General features: G+C 37.5%; 1 protein-coding gene across 1 annotated transcript in view; it reads right to left on the bottom strand.

The window, feature by feature from the left end:
- The window catches only part of MYO16 (myosin XVI), a 286365-nt gene extending 264297 nt beyond the window's left edge, over positions 1-22068 (bottom strand). The window contains exons 1-2 of the mRNA XM_058859396.1: positions 21805-22068; positions 1019-1282 (exon numbers count right to left, since the gene is read on the bottom strand). Of these exons, the coding sequence (XP_058715379.1) occupies positions 1019-1282; positions 21805-21832 (292 nt within the window). The 5' untranslated portion in view covers positions 21833-22068. The remainder of the gene's footprint in view (positions 1-1018; positions 1283-21804) is intronic.
- Between the last annotated feature and the right edge of the window lie 303 nt (positions 22069-22371).

Genomic DNA, 22371 nt, shown 5'->3' with positions numbered 1-22371 from the left:
TTATTTATAATTAATTATAAATGATGCCCTATGCACTCACTTGAAAAGAAGAGCTTTTTGATTCATTTCTTCTAAAGATCTAAATGTGTAGGACTATACCTGAGTGATAAGCAATGATAGAGCAAATGCACAAAAAAAAAAAAAAGAAGATTCAGGAGTGAGTAAAAAAGGCATACCTAATCAAACTGATAAAAATTAAGATAAACTTGTCAAGTTCTTTGCATGATGTGTATTTGTCTCAGAGTCTCCCCTTTTTACACTAATGTGATTATAAAGAATTGCCACAAATTCTGCAAAGGACTTACCAACAACATTGCATCAGTTCTTTTCTTATATCCCTCCCTACTACACAACAGTATGGGAATTTCTGGGGGCTTCTAAAAGTCAGGATATTCTTACTGTAAGGTTTTGTTCAGTTCTGAGGAGTAAATTACAAATTCCTTAGGTTACTATCAGAGGCACCAGAGATTCACACAATTCCAGGAAACTAAAAACAGAACCAAAAAGTGTGATTACATATTTCAAAAGGACATAAACATAATTTCACAAGCAGAAAGATGACCTTCTATCTGGTGTGATTATGGGTCAACACCATTTCCTTGCTCTAGACACGCCAGTGTCACTAAAAGCAGTATCCCTTACTCCAAATTTTGGCTAAAAATGAGAACCTAATTTTCAAAGTAACTTGTTAAATTCTGTTGTTCATGTAGGTATGTAAGAGGCCAGGCATAATCATAGAATCACAGTCCTTACTTGTTTTGAAATACATTAGTTTGTTTTAATCTCTAAAGAAGTTCATTAGGTTTCTGAAGGTTTAGTGTCCTCACCTTATTCGTTTCAATAAGAAGTTGTAACTTGTTGTATGTAATACATGCCTGCATATTTTATTGATACAACCACTTTATGATTATTATTTTGTATTTGACTTCATGTCAAATGAAGATGAACAGAACAAGAATGCTTTTCCTCTGAAACTTTTACTGGACAAAGGAAAATATCACACAACATTAATATGTACCTTCTTTATCATCATGACGTATGATTGCATCCTGTATCATATCAGCAGGATTAAAACGAACTCGTTGATTCCTTCCATGTTTCAGCTTCTTCCCGTAGCCCTCCCGTTTCTGGAAAGCTTTTTCTCGTTCATAATACGCCTTTATTTGGTCACAGCGCATCCGCTTGACCAGCCGCTGCCGCTGGCCGAGGGGGAGGGACTCCAGCAAGCACTGCTCAATTTCCATCTCATGGGTCCGAAAAACATTACATAGCTGGAAACAGCCTGCAAGAAATTAAACACAAGCAAATTTAGATCTTGCTTTCAAACATGCCATGAAACCTCCACCAGTTATTTTGTTGTTCTAACCACGTGCAAGTCCATCATGTAAGCTGCTCCTACTCAACCAAGGTTGACTACAAAGAGCCTACGTCATTATAATTTACTTTTTGAAAATAACACATAACTCATTTCTTTAAATCATGGATGCGTTTTTTTAAAAGCTGGCTCAGTTCATGTGAACAAATGTGAATAGAAAGAAGTCTGAAAGTTCAAATGTGAGATGGGCAAAATACTTAAATATTTCAGTACAATCCAAATGGCTATCATTTGCTTACAAACAAGAAACTACTATGAAAACTGATGCTAGTTTGATGCCCGTGCCTCTTTTTTATTCATTTTCATCTTGCTTTAGGTTGGCAAATTCCTGTATTCAGTGAGAAGAAAAATCATCATATAATAATTTCAATGAGTTCATTAGCATGCAGTAGGCACTCAGGTAACTACCTCTTAAAAATGTTTTTGATTACATAGAGGCACTTGATCCTTCTAATGAAACCACCATATACTAAAACCTTCACGCGGAAACAATCACAAATGTGTCTTTGAATCAGTTATTCCTAACATTCACATCACTTCCTTTATGTCAGATTCCTTTTTTGTTTTTACCATTAAATATGGTATTTTTGCTGACATTCTTTATAAAAACTGTTCTTTTCAAGTATGTTCTCTTTTCCACTGAAAGCGAAGACCATAAGAGACTTGAGTGCTGCTACTTGCTTTCCAAGGGACTGTCATGTTACAAAAGGAGGCTAATGGATTGTCAGATAGTTTTATTGCCCAAGTCCTTGAATGTGAATCCACATCCATCAACAATGTGCCCACTACCCTCCACTAAGGCCTTTTGATGTGGTGGCTACAGACCACCCCATCACTTCTGATTCTCATGTTCTACTCTATGTATATGAATTTCCTTCATATGGAGGCTAGGTGCTCAAATTTGTAATTTCTAAGGACTTTTTTCTCCATAGTTTACAGTAAGACCTCTTGAAGAAAATGCAGACCTAATTCACCTTGGGTAGTTAAGAAGTACCAAAATTAGCATTACTCTGCAACTTAATGAACTATTTTTGTCTACCTGTTTTGGGTAGTTACATCATCAAAGGATCCTTATCTCATTGAGGGCACACCTGAGTAGTGCTGATTAAATGACCACTTTGTTTTCTTCTTGTGGATTGACACGTTTAATCCATTGAATACCATTCAAACCCTGCTTTGAAGGCATAATTAACAATGCCCTGACAGGATTTTGCAAAGCTCATGTCATCACAGCATATAAAAGCATCACAAATGTTTATTTTTATTTAGAAAAGGACAATAGAGTACTTTTGTCTGCATTCTCTACAAGGGAGGTGAAAAACAATGATTTTCTTTTTAAATCACTCACTGATTTTGGGTGTCCCATTCATCTTTTTTTAACATGTTTTGGTTTGCTTCAAAGGCATAGTATTCTATAAACTATTATGTATCACAATTCCATAATAAAATATAAAATTATAGTCTTAGGTCTGCATGAAAATCACTTTATATATTCTATGTATAACATAATATATTTATTAGCTAAATTATTTGTTACATTAGCTCATAAATTAGAGATAATACAAATATTATATTATATATTATATTATATGTATTCACTATAAATTACTACCCATGGTCTCAAACCAGACTTCCTGAAACTGAGGAGCACACATTTATCCAAAAAGGGCCCAGAATGTCTCTTTGACAGAAGCAGACACAGAATACAATTCTAAAGGTCAAGTTCAGTCAATTACTTTTAACATAAGCTACTCTCTCCCTATAATTTCTGTTCCTTTCTTAGCATGCCCTTCTAGTTAGAAGATGAGTTGTCAAACTAAAAACTGGAAACAAGTATTGGTTTGCATTAAAGAAAAACACAAACTCTTTCTTCTTGCATGTCAAAGCCAACTCCTGCTGTATAAAACAAAATTTTCCACTTGACCTTAAATGATATGTTTCATTTCATAGCAAGAATTATATGTTTCATTTCTTTTATTTCCTTGTTGGAAGACACAAGGAAATGAAAGAGTAACTCTGTAACACCACAGAAGATGTATCTTTATTCCTGGCTTCAATCCCAGTGCTCAGAGCACTCAACCCCATAGAGCTACATCCTCCTCAGCCTCAGGTAGTTTGCAACTGCACCTTCTTTTTCTCATGATAGGACTGTGGAATAAGCAAACCTCAAATCTCCTCTATTAGAATTTTTCTGCTGTGTATAAAATATTTCAGCAGCCAAGCCTTTAACCTAAACAGGCCTTTTGGCTTGTAACACCCTAAGCTCATACCGTAACACTTCTAAATGTGGTTATAATGTCTGCCAGCAAGGCTCATAGCCACAGAGGGAAAACCTGAACTCACTGTGTTAAACGGTGTTTGCCTGAAGTGGGGAGAACACCCCTGCTCTGCTCATCCCTTCTCTTCCATGAAGGGAAGAAGAAGCAGCCATGCACTTGAGCTCCAACAGGCTGCAACTGAACTTGATGGTCATATTTTGAAAACTCATCTGAGGCTGAGAATTTTGGCAGCTGTCCTTGTCATAGCTGTAAATCTGCACTGTTTGCTAACCAAAGACTTTAATGGTATCTTTGCCTTTCCTCAGCTTAACTCATGGGCAGTCTCTGCTCTGAGGATGAACTGGTAGTGTTTGCTGCCATATCACAAATGAGGGTGATGCAAGCTGCAGGATATCTTTGCCATCACACTGCTGTCTTCATCTGAGGCAAGAAATCAAACAAATCAGCTCAGTGTCTTGGTCAAACACAGCGCAGCAAAACTGCTCTCACAGGCAGATTCCAGTTTCAGGCAGGATGTTCCTGGCTTAGTGTCCTCTGTCTCTCCACTGAGATGACTTTCAGCTTGTATGAATCTCTTTGTATTTGCTCTATGAAGAACATGCTTGACTGCCAAAAGTGGCCTCACATAGCAGTTCCCAGGATGTGGCTGGAGTCAAAGCAATTCAGGCCAGTTGAGGACTCCTGATCCATTTGGGCACTGGTCTCAGCTGAGAAGTAATCATTGAAGATGGAATTTCTTTTCTCAGCACATCTGAAACCTGATATAGCCCACATGAGACCAGTACCTGACTGTGGGTGTTAACAGCTGAAGGTCAGCAACCTCATTAGATTAAACTTGGATTAAGAAACATAGTATAAATGCAGACAAGACAAACTCCCAGAATGATCTTTCAGGTGCTCATCTCTAAGGAATGGACCACCGAGTCCCAGTTTTAGAACCTGGCAGAGCTCTGCTCTGTGGTCCTACTGAGCAGGGGAACTGATGATGGCACAAGAGGCAGAGCTCTTTTCACACTTCAAGAGAGCTCAACTCAAACACGGGGTGTTTATAGACGTGCTTCTGGAGGAAATTCTGTGGATGGTAAGCCACATGAAGCATGGGATAATTCACTAACACTGGATCTGATAACTTTGTCTTGTCTACCATTATTGATAACCTCCATTAATGGATTCTACAAGTTGTCTGGTGAACTGTTTAAGTGCTGCACTGACTTCTATCAAAAATACCTCGAGCTCTTTTGGTGGTCATTATTCCTTGTTACTATTGTCACTATTAAGAGGACTTCAGCTTTTTCATTTCTGTTAGTTATCCTGGTAGCCCTCCATTGCTCTCATTTTATTGCCTCAATGTCCATCTTAGACTGGTGGGATCAAGACCACATATTTGCAGGTGCATCTTCAGCAGCCCCAAGCAGCAGCAGACAGTAAGTTCCCTCCATCTGCTGGCCAAACTCCTCTGAACATAGTCATGAACATATGTGGTTTGCCCGATTTATCACCAGCACATACCTCAGCTCAGTGCCCATTGTAACCCCTGCACACTCTTCAGCAGGACTGCAGCTCAAGGCAGTCAGTTCCCAGCCTGTACCAAGATATAGGGTCTGCCTTAGGCATGAAAATATGCACTTCCCCTCTTGAGCTGCCCAAAGTTTCTGTCAACCCAATCCCCAGGGTTAAGCTCTCCCATTGGAAGTATGCCAACTACTCTGTCCTAAGTGAGTATTGCCAACAGCAGCAACAGCTTCAGCTGTAAAGAAACCTTCCAAGAAAAAATGGCTGCTGAAATCCACAGCTTTATAGGTGGATGTAACCAGATACTGCTTAGAGAATGATAACAGATACAGACAGATTCCAAAGAAAAGCTATTACAGCCTCCTAAAAAGGTAACATGTGCAGCAGGTCTGTCCATCCTTTCCTTCCCCATTTATGGGAAAACTGGCATAAGCTGCCACACTGATTTGGTACAAGAACACTGTATGACCCCCATTCCACAGCAGAAGATAGATGGAAAATATGATCCCAAACAGAGCTGGTTTTGAGTGTGTTAGTCAGGAGGCAGTATGGTAAAGATTTGTAGGAAGAGAAAAAGGCTGCCCTCTGAATTTATTTGCTTAAGAGATTATGTCTCATGACATACCAGATTCGCAGATCATTTCATGGGGTTCTTGCCTCAGTGCATAACAAATTACTAATGTAATCCCTGACTAATGTGCAGGGATTCGACAAGGTCACTGTGATGGTCAGGGCAGACTGCACCGGAGAGCACATTGGCAGTGTCACCCATGAAAAAGCTAGCAAGGTTTAACAGGCTATTATTTATTTAATTGGATATTCTGGACAAAAATGACTAGATTAAACATGACTGACAGTATCAATATAGTTTTAAGGTCTGAATCTTCTATATAAACACACAATATAGAAACTCTGATAGAACACTGAAATATCAAAACCAGAGAAACTTTTACAATATTACACTGATTACTAATTAGTACAGGACAAAGGAAGTCATTACCACTGTAACCAACAGAAAAAAAAGTTTCAATGATCTTTGCTAGTGAAGAGCTGCTTCATTGACTGGGTCCACCATGAAACCACAAGAAAGAGAATAATCATTCCTTTAAAACAACACGTTCATAAAATTGTAGCAATTTACTCAGAATTGGAGAGTGTGACATCTGCACCACAAGATAAATTACAGTTTTGATCCTGCCTGTACAAACAAGAGATTTCTAAGAGGAACAGTTTGCTTTGAATTGTCACTGGTTCTCACTGTGAAGATGAGAGAAGGAATATTTTGTGACATTACAAGCACCAGCTCCTGAACGAAATAAAGAGCACAGGAAGGGTGATGGCACATAAACAGAGAGGAAGAATGTGATTGTTACAGAAATGTCCTTCCATCTTCTGCAGGTGAGCTGAGCTCAAGTAACTGTACAGTATGCAGGGACATTTTTGCTATTACCTCTTTTCAGAAATCATATTGATACAGCTTTCCCTTATACTGTTTCTTAAAGCTATTGACATGGCTTTATGTCAATTAACTTTAGTCACTTGCTCTGGCATCTAAATCGAGAGACTACACATCCTAAAAAATGCACCTCAGATGGTAATTCACATTACATGGGGGTGATTATGTCCCTGTCTAATCTGGGTCACAGGTCAGGAGGCATTCCCAGAAAGTAAAGCTGAATTCCTACATGCATGTACATACAGACTCACCTCTCTTCTCAGACATATTACATTTTGACGTTGTATGGGACTTTTCATTGAAGGCAAGCACACAATCCAACTGTTGACACTGCTTAATGCAACAAGCCTCTCAAATAAGGTTACATGGAATGATGGTGCATAATATTTAAAATTACAAATTTCAAAATAATAAGAGACATGCTTACCTTTATGCAAACATGCTGATTTTTTTGATACTTTAAACAATGAATAATTAATGTTCTGGGTATTTGAAAGACTATGGTCCTTATAGCATTGAAACAAAATGTAGAGGGTTGAAAGTACCTGGAAAAATGTTAATCTGAGATTCTGAGAATGTATCTGCTTGACACTGCTAACAAAACAATCGTCTTTAAGCAGTAAAATCTCACTAAAGGATAAAGGATAAAAACCCCTCCAAAATATATACTGTGTTTAGTTTGGGTCCTCTGACACTTAGCCCATATCTTGGTCCTTTCTTGGTAAAGATACATCACACCATTTTCACAACTACAATTAAACATCTACATTCTAATTCAGATAACTGAATTTGTCCTGAATTTCAGAAAGATAAAATATTTCAAAATTTCAACAATTTCAATATATGTTTAAATAGATTAGCATTCATTCAACAAATTAAAAAAGTATTTTTTTTGTAAAGAGAAGTCGTACTATTAGACAGAGTGCTATTGTATTATTAAAATATTTTTGTACTATTATATAACTCTTCCAAAGCTGACTAGCTAACCATAACTACAGTACTAACAAAGATATGTGGGAAAGGCACGAAATGAGCAGCAATTGCTTTGTCACTTACAGATCAGATACACGGATGATGTAAATCAGCGCAGCTTCATCCAGTTCAAAAAGCTACATTAATGTGCACTCCATGTTTGCTAACAGAAGTCAGACCAAAAATTAAGGCACTGGCCCTTTCAGTAATGCACTTTGTTGTTATACATAATGACATTATTATACAGGAGGTTTTTCTTCTACCAACAACGTATATTATTTAAATCTACTGTGTTGAATTAGAAATAACAATTTATTAGTATTTATGAAGCTGAGATTAATTCCATATGAAGTAAGTGATATAAATACTACTGCATAACTGAAGTCATTGTGTCTGAAACACAGATCAATGCATTTTTTACAGGTTCTCTCTTCAGAAATCAAAAGTTATTATATATTTTCTACTGATTTTCCAGTTTCCAAAACAAAAGTCGTTAAGAACAGCCACAGGAAATGCTAGCTTAGCTTAAATTCCTCTCAAATTGGAACATTAAGGCCAGCATCAAAATACTTGGATTTGAAAATCCTTTGTTCAGCACAGGGAAAATTACTTACCATTTGAACAGCCTCTCCATTACATTTATTAAGCTGTGAGTGAAGCGTGGTGCTTACAACCACTCAGTCTGACTTCCACAGCTGTAACACTTCCATCAGGTCAGTACAGATCTGCTCACTATAGCAATGGACTTCATCCTTTTTCTTTTTTCTTGGTTCCCCTTCCCACCTCAAAAGCAGATAATCATGAGGGAGCAGTACAAATTTACTATTTACCTTGTAAAAATGTAAAGAATTCAATTAATGCCAAGTCCTCTGAGAATAAATTACATTGCAATAAAGGAGTTGATGTGCTTCTCCTATTCTTGGCTCCACAGTTTCTTTTAGATGTAATTAGAAAGTCAGGGCTCTTAAATGACATGATACACAAAGCTTCCTCGATTTCTGCTTAACACCCAATTCTGTCTTTGCTGAAGAGCAATCCTGAGCACATTCAAGCAGCCACCCTCTTATAAAACCCTACTCCTGTATGCTGCTCTTCAAGAGCCTTTCGATGTGACTAGACTAGTAAGTAGGAACTGCAATCAATTTCCAGCTTGATACCAAGGAAAAGTTACTTATCAGATGCTATTTATCAAGTCTACAGGCTTCCTAATAGACTCTATTATCTATTTATCAGTAATTCAGTGACGTTGCACTGGCATTTTCTAAAAATTTATTATATTTAAATCAAAGAATCAACCAGTTTGGAATCTTGCCATTGTAGTAATAGAAGAGAGTCTGAATAATACCCAATTAAATATAACAGAGGGCTCTGCACTGTCATTTGTGATTTATGCCGTGTAGCAGTCTGTGACATATGGAGATTTTATGTTCTAGGTAAAATTCATTAACTGTGTGCCAGCTTATTCAACAAATGCAGCCAAACTGCTTGTCTGTGCATTAGCCTTCAGTGTAATAAAACACAGGTTTAAAATACGTATGTATGGAGTTATTTTAATTTTTTAGAAACACAAAAAAAAATATTTTTTTGGTCTGTTTTTGATGCACAGGGAATTCACAAGTATGAATGGTCTGAAAGGAAATCTGTATGTCCCAGAACAATACTCCTCATCTGTGGATCACATCCAGAAACTACAGGAATGCAAGCAAAATGAACATAAATGACCTGGTCAGGCTCATACTGTTTATTTTGGTAAAGTTGCTATCTCCATCTCCTCTTTACTGCCATTATCCTTTTGTACTCCCTTGGAGGATGAGCTGCAGTCTGGATTCCCACAAACCACAGCATACTTCAAGTAATTTCTCCTGCAACACATCAGAACCTTTTGTGAAAAAACACTAAGACACCATTGTCTGCTCTGGAGCATAGGAGTTTCTGACTAGAAAGACTGCACAATCTCAGATATGAGTAAAACACATTAAACCATTCATCTCATAGAATATCCTAGATAGGCTTTTTGGAGATGAAAGTCTGTGCTCAAGGTGAATTCAGGGCTTTATTGTAGCATATTTAAATAATTCAGACAATAGGTTGAAACACTGCTCTTTTGGAATTTAGGTAAGTCTTTCAAGCAATAAGCTACAAAACTTAGGATAGAAGTATTCCCTGAAAAAAGGGAAAAAAAACCCAAACAAGAACGAAACAAACAGAAAAAAAAAAGAAAAAGAGAAAAAGGAAAAAAAAAAAGCTTGTCAGTTAAATGTTGTATACCAGTTCATGCTCACTGGTGAAGGTCCATGCAAAACAAATTAAACACATCTAGACAGCACAGCATATAGTCCTAGTTCTCCTTCGATTTTGTTATGCTCTTGTGCTCTAAGATATAAATATCATTTTTTGTGGTTTCTAAATTTTACAGTGTCTAGAGTGAAGACTGCACTGCACCATAGGAGAAAGGTATTTTACAACATAAACCCAAAGGTGTTTTTATATGTTCTAGTAAGTAGTAGGAGGGTATACGTAGGCAGGGAACAGTATTTGAGGCTACAAAGCCTTTTGGAATAGATGAAAGATTGCACAGGGGATAGAACAAACAGTTTGGGGGTGTTTCATCTGTCCTGTCTGTTGGGAGGGATCTCTAGATACCACCCACAGCTTTTGCTATAGAGAGGACTAGTAAGGACACCAAAAATGATCCAGCGAGCTAAATAACAATGCTGTGGGACATCAGCAGCCCAGTGCCTTTCCTTCATTGTTTATGAAGTGTAGACACACCCTCTGAAGCTCATCCCACTGCCAGCCTATCTTTCTTTTGCTTGCTGCAAGGTAAGTGGTGCAAAGTGGCATTGCTTTACACCCAGGTGCTGTGGTTTGACTCCAGCCACCAAACCCCACACAGCAGCTCAGTCACTCCCTCACCAGCAGGACTGGGGAGGGAATTGGAAGGGTAAAAGAGAACTCATGGGTTGAAATACAGGTTAACAGGGAAAGCTTAAGCTGCACACACAAGCAAAGCAAAAAGGAATTAATTCACTGCTTCCCATGGTTGGGCAGGTGTTCAGCCATCTCCAGGAGAGCAGCATCACATGTAATGATTACTTGGGAAGATAAACACCATCACTCCAAATGCATCCACTTCCTCCTTCTTCCTCCCTAATTTCTGCTATGAGCATGATGTCCTATGGTCTGGAATATCCCTTTGGTCAGTGTGGGTCACCTGTCCTGGCTGTGTCTCCTCCCAATCTCCCATGAACCAACAACCTCCTCCCCAGCGTGGTTGTACAAAAAGCAGAGCAGGCCTTGGCTCTGTGTTAGCCCTGCTCAGCAATAACAAAAACATCTCTCTATTATCAACCCTGATCTCAGCCCAGATCAAAAACAGAGCCCTGTACTAGACAATGTGAAGAAAATTAATTCTATCCTAGCAGAAACCAGCACACCAAGAAGAAGAGGAAACTTCATTGCATTCCTTTAAATCCTTAAATTTCCTTCCAAGATACTTGACATTACTTGATACCTTGTGTGACAAGAGATAATGGCTTCAAAGTTAAACCTGACATCTATATAGCAGAAAAGCCACATTATAATTTCTAACCATAATGAAATAGTTGTACAACACTACTAGGCAATGTAGTATTCACTTTGAATAAATAGTGGCATGATTAACCTGGTTTTGAAACATTTTCCTGCAACTGGATAACAGGTTTAGAAATTATCATGGGAAGAAAAACTACAAGATGCACATACAGAAGTGACATAATCACAAAGACTGTTTCCTTAGAAAGATCAAAGCAAAATATGCTTACTTGTTTCCCAAAGCTTAATGATAAAACAGCTAGTTTGTTGTTTTTTTTTTTTTCTTTTCTTTTTTAAGAAATAGTCCAAGTTCCTGTGTCAGGAGCTGAAGTGAGAGTTTAAAGTAATCAGAAAACAACAGTCATCTGATTAACACTGACTGCACTAACACATTTTTAATATATATCTATATATAGACAACTTAGAAGAGAAAACAAATGGCTATTTGCGCTAACCCTTATAACTTTTGGATCTATGAATTTATGTCACTTTTTATTTGGCATTTTCAGAAGCAAGCAATGTATATTTGTTAGGATAATACACTAATTAATGTTTGTCACTCGCAAAGCCTGTGAGGAAATAGCATCAGAATACTTGGTCATATTTGAATAATCCAAATTGCTATAAATCACACCAAGAAAAAGTAAAACTCAAGAAGTTCCAAATCAGAAGGCAGAATGAGAACAAAGAAGAACTGTGCTTGCCAAATGACAATAAAGATAAGAATGAATAGATGAGAAGTCCTCCAGAAAAAAGTAACTCCTAGTCCTTGCACAGACCTAGCTGTCTTTATTTGACTGTGATACAAGTCTTATGAAGTAACAATTAAGCTTTGATGATAATAGTTATTTCCTTACAGTGCACTAAATGGAGATGTAATAATACATGGATCTCCAGCCCACACTTTCAGGTATAGGATAGAGAGAAGGGAAGCATGTGCACCCGGGAAGAGATGCACTGGAAAATTCCTCCTGCCACCACAGTATAACATAGAAGTTTTGTTACACAGGTACTTACCACAGTAGACAATTTAATAATAAAAAACAGTGAAAAACACCAAGACTGTTGATAATACTTATAAATCTGAAATTTGGGAAAGTGAATTAACACATTGGTGCACAGCGAGAGGAAGCCAAAATTACAGTTGCTACACCACAAAGGTACTGAAAAAATTGAACAGCTGCAGCAACATCCAACTGTTTGAGTAAAGAAACAAAAAATCAGATTGTTTCAAAACCTGGGGCAGTTCTTTTATCACAGACATTCTCAGATATTGTTGTTTAGTCACCAAATATGCCAGGGCTCAAGAGTCATACAGCATATGAGAAATACAGAAAACATAGGAGAAAAATCAAAATTTGCAAAAACCTGCCTATATAAAAGCTAGTAAAGGACTATGTGAATTAAGACTGAGGATATTGATTATCATACATCACAGGGAGTTAAAAGTCAAAAAGGAAACAGTGGTTCACAGACCTAACCATAAGGACTGGCAAGCACACAGGAAAGGAAATCCTATGCCAAGTGAACTGTGGTTCTACACACAATCTAATAATTTACAGAGATTACTGTAAAGTAAAAGCAGATGGAAAAGTAGTTTGCCACACAGTGGAGCTAAAAAAATTCTGCAGCAGGGCTAATATGTAGGCCTTGGTCACTGTTCTGTGCACATCAAGGGACTGGCATTTCTGTTTTCAAATAGCAAGAGGATTGGAAACTGGCCCCCGTCCATTCTGCAGAAAGGAAACTTATCTGGAATATTGCATTCAATTCTAGACAGTCAAATTGGAGCAGTTCAAAAGAAACTACCACAAATGGTTTTGGGGCCCGAGGGACTGATTTATGAGGAAAGATGAAAAGAATTAAATATGCATAGCTTAGCTAAGCAGTGACTAAGGAGAGAAAAGTTAACAGAAATTCTAAGAGTGAAAGGGAAAAAAGAAGAGTTATATGCCATAAAAATGAAGAGAATATGGAACAAGAAAATTAACTTAATATAGTGCAAATTTAGGCAGAGTACTAAAACAAAAATAGGACATATGGATGAGACTAACAGATAAGATCACAAGATTCCTTGTTTGGTGTACTGGGTGGACAGGCAGACAAAAGCAACAACACAGGCACAGCAGCTCTACGTTTCTGACACTCAGGTCAGCTCCTTCACTCAGCTCTGAAATCACCAAATGGCCCTGTAAAGCTCTGGAAAGAGAACAGCTCAGTAAAGTAAAAACCAGCCCACGGGGATTTCTGGCATGTAAAGCCACACCACTGGCGTCTGAAAGGCTTCGCTCCCTTGCACTGGCAGGGTAATTATTGGGTATGTCATAGGCACACCTGGCTAAGGCTAGAAGAGCAAGGATGATTGCTAGTGTGAGCTGGACCTTCATGGGTAAGTGCAAAAGAAAGCAGGTTTAGTGGCTTTCCTGACAACAGTGTTTACAGCAGTCTCTAAGGTCACCTTCCACATCTACCATCAAGCATTACACTTGTGGCCATAAACTGCTATAGGACACCTGTGTGGGCATGGAAACAGAAGTGAAGATAACAAATTTGATATTATCTAATTATAACATTTGATTGTGAAGATGCACAGCAATGTCCTTTCTGGGTTAAATTAAAATGGGGAAATATGGTTGATAGTTTGAAAAAGAGGAAGAGGAAGAGAAAGAAGAGGAAGAGGATGAAGAAGATGCAGAAGAAGAAACTGAACAGCTTGATCTCATTTGACCTACAGGAAAAAAGCAGTCTCAAAGGATGGACTCCTGGTCTATTTCAGGCACCTTTACTGAAGAAATAACTGGATGACCATAAAAGAGTTTTTCAAATTAAGAAACTGAAGTAGAAATCAAACAGAAATTACTATTGCTTATTATTATTACTCTGACACTACTGCTCACATGAAAGAAAAATGTCACTGCAAGTGACAAGACAAAATAAATCTATATATTTACTGTTGATTAAGAGGAATTAAGTCATTTAGTTTGCCTTGAAAGCTTTACTTTTATGTCTATTTGATTTACACATACTACTTCTGCAACTAACATTAGTACTACAGCTAATAGAATCAAATAATTGTGTTGAAAGGAAAGCATCTGAAAAACAAGCTGTTCAATTTGTGGACAAATTTTATATCTGAATATAAAATGTTCCTCCTTTCACCTAAAATGACTGCTGAGTAAGGAATGCATTGTTCTAACATTTTTTCAGAGCCTCCTGCAATAAGCTATCTAAAGACAAAAACACTTCTTTTCACAAAGAGAGAAAAAAAGAGAAAACTCTTACATGCCTGTAAAAAAGAGAAAATTCTTACATTTCCTTCTTTCTCAGTTTAGATGCAACATTTACAAAACTTTTCACAGGAGAGAGCTTTGACTACTTTTATAGGAAAGGGATCACATTTGAAAAGTATCGATTAACTCTCAAAATATGACCTTAATACATTGCTCTATTTTTTCTAGATGCCTTTACAAGGCCCCATATATATTTCATATGTTGTACTTCATAACAGGATTTGCACCGAATGGGACCACAGCAGGAGTCCACCAACCTGAGGTGGTATGGCCCAGATCTACTGCCTGTCTATGTGCTCTGAATGCTGCTTCCACCTCCTCTGAAATGTCATACTGCAGAGAGAGAGACATTCACTGTAGGATTTACAGAGAAAGAGATCAGATTTTATATTCCTCTTTTTTCCAAGAATAACATCCTTTTGTTTTAAAATCAACTATGAAATGAAAGAGTATCAAGTACACTTCCAACAGGAATGTCCATGCTCTAGCTGGATGAAAAGCTAGCAATAAATGACCAAGTTCTCTTCCACAGGGTGTGGTGCCCTCCTCTCCACACTTCTTGCCAGGTCCCACTCTTACATCAAAAAGAGTTTTAAAGTGGACTAAGTCAGGGCTCTCTGAATCACCTAATAGATGGGGGAAGTTGTCAGGGACTGTTGTCTTTCAATGTACAAGATTGGCACTGGCTGGAAAACCAGTTCCGGCCATATCATTTGCACTTTTGTTTCTGCAAGTGATACCACGCTGACCCATCTGTTGGCTGAAGGGATGTGCAGTAGTCAAAACTTGCAGTTTCTCTTAGTAGGTCTTATACTGCTGTTGCTCTCACTGAAGGCATTTGTCAAATGGAAAGTGCCTCTTGTAATAAACAAACAGCATTTTTCTTTAATTGGTGGTGTTCTTTATGATATATTTAAAAAATTGCATTAGGACAACTCTTTATTTGCTCCAAATCAAACTAAGCTATTGCTGACTTAATTATTTTCATTTGTTTAAGATTAGAATTATTTCCATCTCAAATTTTACTTCCTTTAAAACAATCACATTTATATCGTTGCAATTTTGATTCAGGTGTTAATTGAATTATCAACATTTTCTATTTGGTTTTATAACTCAGAAACTGCAAAATTCACCATGATGCAGTATATTAATTTTTATGAAACAAGAAAAATAAATAAATGTGATTATTAAGAGCAAGAAGCTACTTCAGGATTGAAAAGTGGCTATATTGCTACAATTTCATAAATGGAAATAAAGAGGTTGGGAGGTTTGTGTTGTTTGTTTGGTGATTGGGGTTTTTTTCTGCTCTCTGTTCCTGCAGCAATTTTCTCAAAAAAATTAATATTGGAATCTGAAGCTTTACACATGCTGTGCCAATATGGTGAGAAAATACGGTACTTTGACCTTTATAATCGTCTTTCATCTGATTTTTAGGGTGGCTAAATTTCTTTGCTGTTTGCAGAATAACTACATTAGAAGAAAAAAGCACTCCAAATACCAAAACTGTAAGGAATTTCTTACAAGCTCTCAGTAAAGTTTTCCTCAGAAAGTGCTGAGTCTTCCCTTTATTGATTGATTTTTTACAGTGGCAAACAAAATAAGGACTAAATATAATTGGTGGATGACTGTGATTTCCACTAAATAACTATAAATAGAACCTATTCTTAGTTGAATGCAAAGTTGAAAATGTTATAGTCTTCAATTATCCAAATTAATATTGCTCTTTTTGCTGTTATTTTAAAGTGTATTTTTCCAAAAACCAATTTAATATAAAAATTCATCTTAGTAAAATTATTAAATTCTATTCTATGTGGTTGTAATTGGTAAGAATGTTGTTACTGTGAGGTAAGTTTTTTTTACTGGAAAGACACTTAGCAAATTATTAGACTACTACTACAAATGTTCCAAGCTAATTAGCTTATTGACAGCTCAAAATACATTTTTTCTAAGTATAACTTCCTATGTCTATATACTGATATAAAAAATTATTTTTTATCTCTTTCCTTGCAACCAGTGTCATGAATCTCAAACTTTTTAACATTTAGATTAGGTAAAAAATTAGTTCAAATTAAAAAAAAAATCATGCTGTGTTTCTGTCATTGTCACATGAACTCGGGAAACGGAGAATAAAAATAGATAAACACACTAACTGGTACAGACATACTGGCCTTAATAGGTGGAAAATAATATCCTGTTTTCCTGTTGACCTGCACTTATCCTATGATGACAGTGAGAGACAAAGAGATAAAAAGTGTAATAGAAGTAAAAATATTCTAGCTGTGTCTCTATTTGTTTGAAGGTTAGTAAGACAAAACCCATTTGTTCTTAACTGAATAATTAAAAACCTATTTTTTAGATATCTTTCATAACACCTCAATTATTATAAAACTTTTTAAAAAAAGCTTGTACTGCATATCACTGATATCTCAGACACATTCAGCCTGTCAAAATGGAATACAAAATATCAATGCTAATGTATTAGCATTCTTTTATATATTTTTACAGTATAAGCTTGCCAAACAAATACCTTTCATCAATATCTCTTTACTCCCCAGACTTGCTTTATGTGCCTTCACAGGACCTTAAGACTCCCAAGCAGCGGTTCATTTCACAGAGCCACTCCTCCTGCTCTTTCAGGATTCCCAGGGCAGATGACTCCTGACTCTGCCTCCCAGTTTCATTTCCAGCAGGCAGGATCACTCAGTCATGCTAAGCATCTCATTTCAGTAACAACCTTAACCTCATGCCACAGGTCACAGTGTTATAAGCATGTACAAGGAAAAGGAATTTTTCCCTACAGCCATGGTGTACTTAGCTCTGTTATTGCAGAAATAAACCATGACATGAGAGTTAGCAGACTCTATCATGAACTATCAACTTAAATAAATGGATAGGTATTGAATAAGGACTGCCACAGTCATTCTGCTTCTGTTTACAGCTCTAATTTTCACTACCTGCATATTTTAACTATTTTGTCCCTTGAGTGCCTCTTTGGAGGCAGAGGACATGTCCAAGAAGATGTGAGAATTCTCCGGGAGACCAGAATATACAATAAATAAATTATTACCACCCCCTGCCTAACACTGGAATAGAAGAAATACTGTCCACGGGAAGGAGAAAACACTTCAAAAAATTTGCTAGTTCTCTTATGTCAGTAACCATGCAGTGTGACAGAGCACCTATGTGTCACTGTTACTTGGGTCATCACACATCCTGCACATGCTGCAACAGAGGGTTCCTGTGTCACAGACCAACTACGGGTCTCCACTTTTTCTTTTCAGACTTCTCTTCTTATTTGGTCTAAACTACAGTAACTCTACTGAGGCACAGATGCAAGTTTCACAGGCTGTCTCACAGTAAGGAAGCTGACACAGAGGTATCACATGTTTCACCCCCAGGTTTACTTCTTCATCCCTGTGAGAATCAAGCTCAAGTCTCCATCCTCTGACAACTGAAACTAATGTATCATATCACATCTTTCCCCAACCCTCTCCAAGCTCTGTAAGGTTCAGGTAAAGCTACCACTTCATGGACAATACTTGCCATGTAATCAGATCCTGAAGGTAATAAGGGATAGATATCAAAGAAAATTATTATGTTTATTTATATCTTGTTTCAAATCCTGAACTAAATTTATCAATAATCATTTAATTAATTTCTAATTAATAATTTCTAATTAATAATCTAATTAATTAATTTCCATCACAGATCACAGTAGGTATTGGGCTGTAGCACAGTTCAGTGGGTTTTAATTAATAGAAAGGATTTAAAGGAATTGGAAACAGATAAACCAGAAAGAACAGAAGTAGAAGCTAATGTTCTGATTTTATGATCCGAATATTTGGATAAATTCACTTGGCTTGGGCTTCCACCAGGCATCACTATAACTCCTTCTAGAAAGGTTTTCATTCTGTTTGCAGATATGCACCTCTACAGCATGTGCAGTGGAAATCAGACTCTGGAGTAACAAACTTAAGCCTCCTTGCTAAAGCACTGTTTTTCTTAATTATCTTTTCAGATCTGTCAGAGGAAGTCCAGAGGAAAGGTAGAAAACCATTGCCATAACATGTAAATGATATTTATATCATAGCTAGATATACAAGAGACAGAAGACAGAAGATTTGTACAATCTGTCACACAAATCATCAAGTTAAAATGGTATCCTGCAGCTGGCAGATAATATGTGATACTCTCCTACAAACCACTGTTCTCATTTCTAAATACTCACACTCACAGATTGCCAAGGATAATCTACCAGCACAGGCAGGGACAGCTCTGAGCAGCAGCAATACTTGGCTGCAGAAAGGAGGTGGGCATGAGCAGTGACAACATGAGCTGCTCCAACAGGCAGACACACATTCGGCTCGTGTGTTAAATGCTGCAGGTGCCAGCTAAAGACAACATGATGGCTGCAGCAGGCACAGTTCCAGAGTATTACTGGGATGAAAGACCTCTCTGGGCATGGTCCCAGAAAATCTGGCTTGACCACACAGCTACCCCTGCTCAGAGCAGGAGGGAGTATCCAGAGAATGGCAACAGAGCTGGAGAAGGGTCAGGAGCACAGCTCTTACAAGGAGCAGCTGAAGGAGGTGAGGTTGTTTAACTTGAAGAAAAGGAGGCTGAGGGGACACTTTATTATGCTCTGCAATTGTCTTAAAGGAGGTTGTAATGAGTCTCTTCTCCCAGGTAACAAGAGGTAGGACAAGTAGAAATGGCCTCAATTTCTGCTAGAGGAGGTTAAGATTGGATATTAGGAAAAACTACTTCACTGAAAGTATGGTCAACACTGGAACAGTCTGCCCAACACTGGAACAGTCTGCCCAGGGAATTGGCTGAATTGCTAACCCTGGAAATGTTCAAAAACATGTAGATATGGTGCTTGGGGCCATGGTTTAGTGGTGGATATTGCAGTGTTAGGATAATGGTTGGACTCCATGATCTTAAAGATCTTTTCCAACATTAATGATTTTATGAGTCTGTGGTGCACTGGAGAGCTTTCAAAGTTGGGTCTTTCCACCCTGAAAGATCTTATGACAAGATGATGACTTATACAGTGAAGTATATCTGACTTTCACAGACTTCTAATGGGAGAAATGCCATGATAAAAATGAAAGAATATTAAAATTGTGCTAACATCATTGGAGAACAGCTATAGCCCTTCTCAGCTCAGATTTCCACACCCAACTCCTGCAAAGATTAAAAAACCAAAATGCAAACATAGGCAAAAGCCAGGTACATAGCACTATAGTTCATAAAACACTAAATGTCATTAATTTGTGCTCTTAGATATTTCCTCTCTACCCAAAGTAGTCCAAGAGCCAGTGCTTTGCCACCACGCTTCCTCTGGATCAGTGTATCTTCTTTCTGATACAGAAATCATTGGTGAAATGAATTAAAAGCAAAGTGGAGTGTGAAGAGTCACGTTCCAACCTCTGTGAGATTCAGCTGCTCTCAGCACATCTCAGAGCACTGCTGGTGCTGCAACTGCGCATGCAGCCCTGGCCCATCTTTGATCCCAGCTGTCTGCCAAACACAAATATCTGCAACATATTGGCACATTAAGTCAAATAATAACGCTCAGGGGAGCATCGCAGAGGAAGTGCTTCTCCTTCACTAATTACAGGTGAAAATGGAAACACTTTTGCCAATTCTGAGAAGCATGGGCAGTGAAAAAACTCCTGTCAGGTTCCAGCCAGCATCTTCTAAAGGACACTATTTGGAAAGAAAGAGCTTTGTGGTAAAACACCCCGATTTACTGAGAAATCACTAATCAAAATTCCAAATCTGAAAAACAGGAAACAAATATTATTGACAAAATTCATGCTGTACATTCACCTTTCTCTCTGCTGTGTTTTAAGTCCTTCACCTCGGCAATCAATGCAATGAAAATGCCAGTTAGTCATCATTTGCTTCCTTATAACAGAAGAACCTCAGGGTCATCCTCGTCTCTTTCCTACAGTTTCACTGAAGAGTTACTTATTTAATATGCTATTGACAATCACATGCCTTCCTAGAGTGGCTAAAATTTCATTGTAAGAAATTTTATTCACTATTTTCAAAAAGTGAATAAATACCAAACAATACTTTTTTGATATCTTAAAGATAGTTACGTTGCAAATTCCTCATTTGCATTTATCAAAACTCAATAGAAGCTCAAAGATTTATTCCTCAAATGCACCTATAAAATTGTGCTGTAAAAGTAATCTGTGCTTCTCCACATTAACAGGGAATTGTAACTCCTACTAGTATTAAAAGCAGTCCATACACTAGTCCCATTGAATGCAGACAAGAGGAAACCCATATAAATAATTTTTATTTGAATTACTAAAATACTTCCAGGGCACCTTAATTTCATGTTAAGACAGCAAAGAACCACATCGCTTGTTTATTAACTATAACACAGTGTTTCAAAAATACTTTCAAAATGTCCTTGGTACACTTAAGTCATCAAAGACCATGATCTGGAGAGAAAAACCTTTTACAGCAGTCTGCTATTTGACATGTAAAAACTGTGCCATAATCACTAAAGTCTGAAGTTTTCTAAATCCTTCAGTAAAAAATATCTATTGCTATTGAACTACTGCTGGCTGTCCAAAACAAGTATTTATAGAATAATTCATTTCTCTGATGTAAACTCAGTAATTTCCACTCAGACCCTGGATGCTTTCAAAGGCAAATCCTAAAAGACTGAAAAATGTGCAGCTAGGAAGACAAGCAACCTTGAAAAAAAAAAAAAATGCTGTTAGGAATTTCCTCTGCAATGAATCAAATACATTTAGCACAGATCCAAATTTCAGGATGTCTTTAAGGAGGCAAGCTTGCATTATTCAAGGTTAAAAGTTCATTTTTATTTTTTTAAGGCTGTCACACCAAATAGCTAAATATTCTGATAAGGAGAGGATACAAGCATTTGATCTACAGCAGATGATGAGCTGGGCTCTTAATTATAAAGGTATTCTCATTTGTATATCCTTGCAAAGTGTGAGAGCCATGTTTCAAGGTTGTCCTTAAAGACGTCCTTAACATAATGCTGTCAATGACGTTTCTTCTTTTCGGACATTACATTCTTTGGTGATTAATTTAAACTAAAGTTTTAAAAGCTCATCATTATGAAGTTCAGAATGAGAGCATTATTACACACACAATTAAGTTACCTCTGAACAGAGGAGAGAAAGAAACACTGGGCTCTGCCTATATATTCACATGCAAAGTAACTACTCCCCTTCCCCACTACTATGTTGACATCATGCAGCATCTGCCTTCGACTTTTTGCATATGTGATGAAAAAACATACCTCAGAAAATAAAAAGACAGTTTTAAAAGCAAAATAACCATTTTGTTACTTACAGCATTTGATAAAATGGTAATGAGACATTCTTTCATCTCAGGCTGTAGTCTTGCTACAGGTTTCAGCATTCTCTTCTGCTACAACTGTCATGCCCAGAAAATGCATTATTTAAAGCCTTTCCTCAGGTATCCAGTACACCTCAGAATACATTATTTAGTGTAGGTTCTGTTCCAGGATCTTGCAGAGGCTTCCAAGTCACCCTCAGCCGGCTGCCGGAGTTACGATAAACCTCTGTGCGTCTTGAACCATGACTGCTGCACGTGCTATTGTAGCACAATTGATTGACACTGCTCCTAATCCCACATCCCCAGGAATAGAAAGATTTAATTGGTGTGCACTTGCAGCCACATTCTTCCAGCACTGAGGTGTGCTGCTGCACTGCGGCTTTCACAGTCCTGCCAGTTAATGGCTTTTCAATAGCTTTCAAATGGCAGCAAACTAAGCTTGATGAGTGGGCTCGAATGAAATAGCAGAACAGGGGATCTTAAATTTTATTTGTGCATGTTGTTCGTGTGCCAAATGCAACCAGATTTTTAGCTAGTACTAAACCAAGATTATTTTTAGTT

This window comes from Poecile atricapillus, chromosome 1 (assembly GCF_030490865.1).
Source record: "Poecile atricapillus isolate bPoeAtr1 chromosome 1, bPoeAtr1.hap1, whole genome shotgun sequence".
In the NCBI taxonomy this organism is placed as follows: Eukaryota; Metazoa; Chordata; class Aves; order Passeriformes; family Paridae; genus Poecile; species Poecile atricapillus.
Note: the sequence above shows the minus strand (reverse complement) of the source record. Positions and strands in the feature narration are given on the sequence as shown.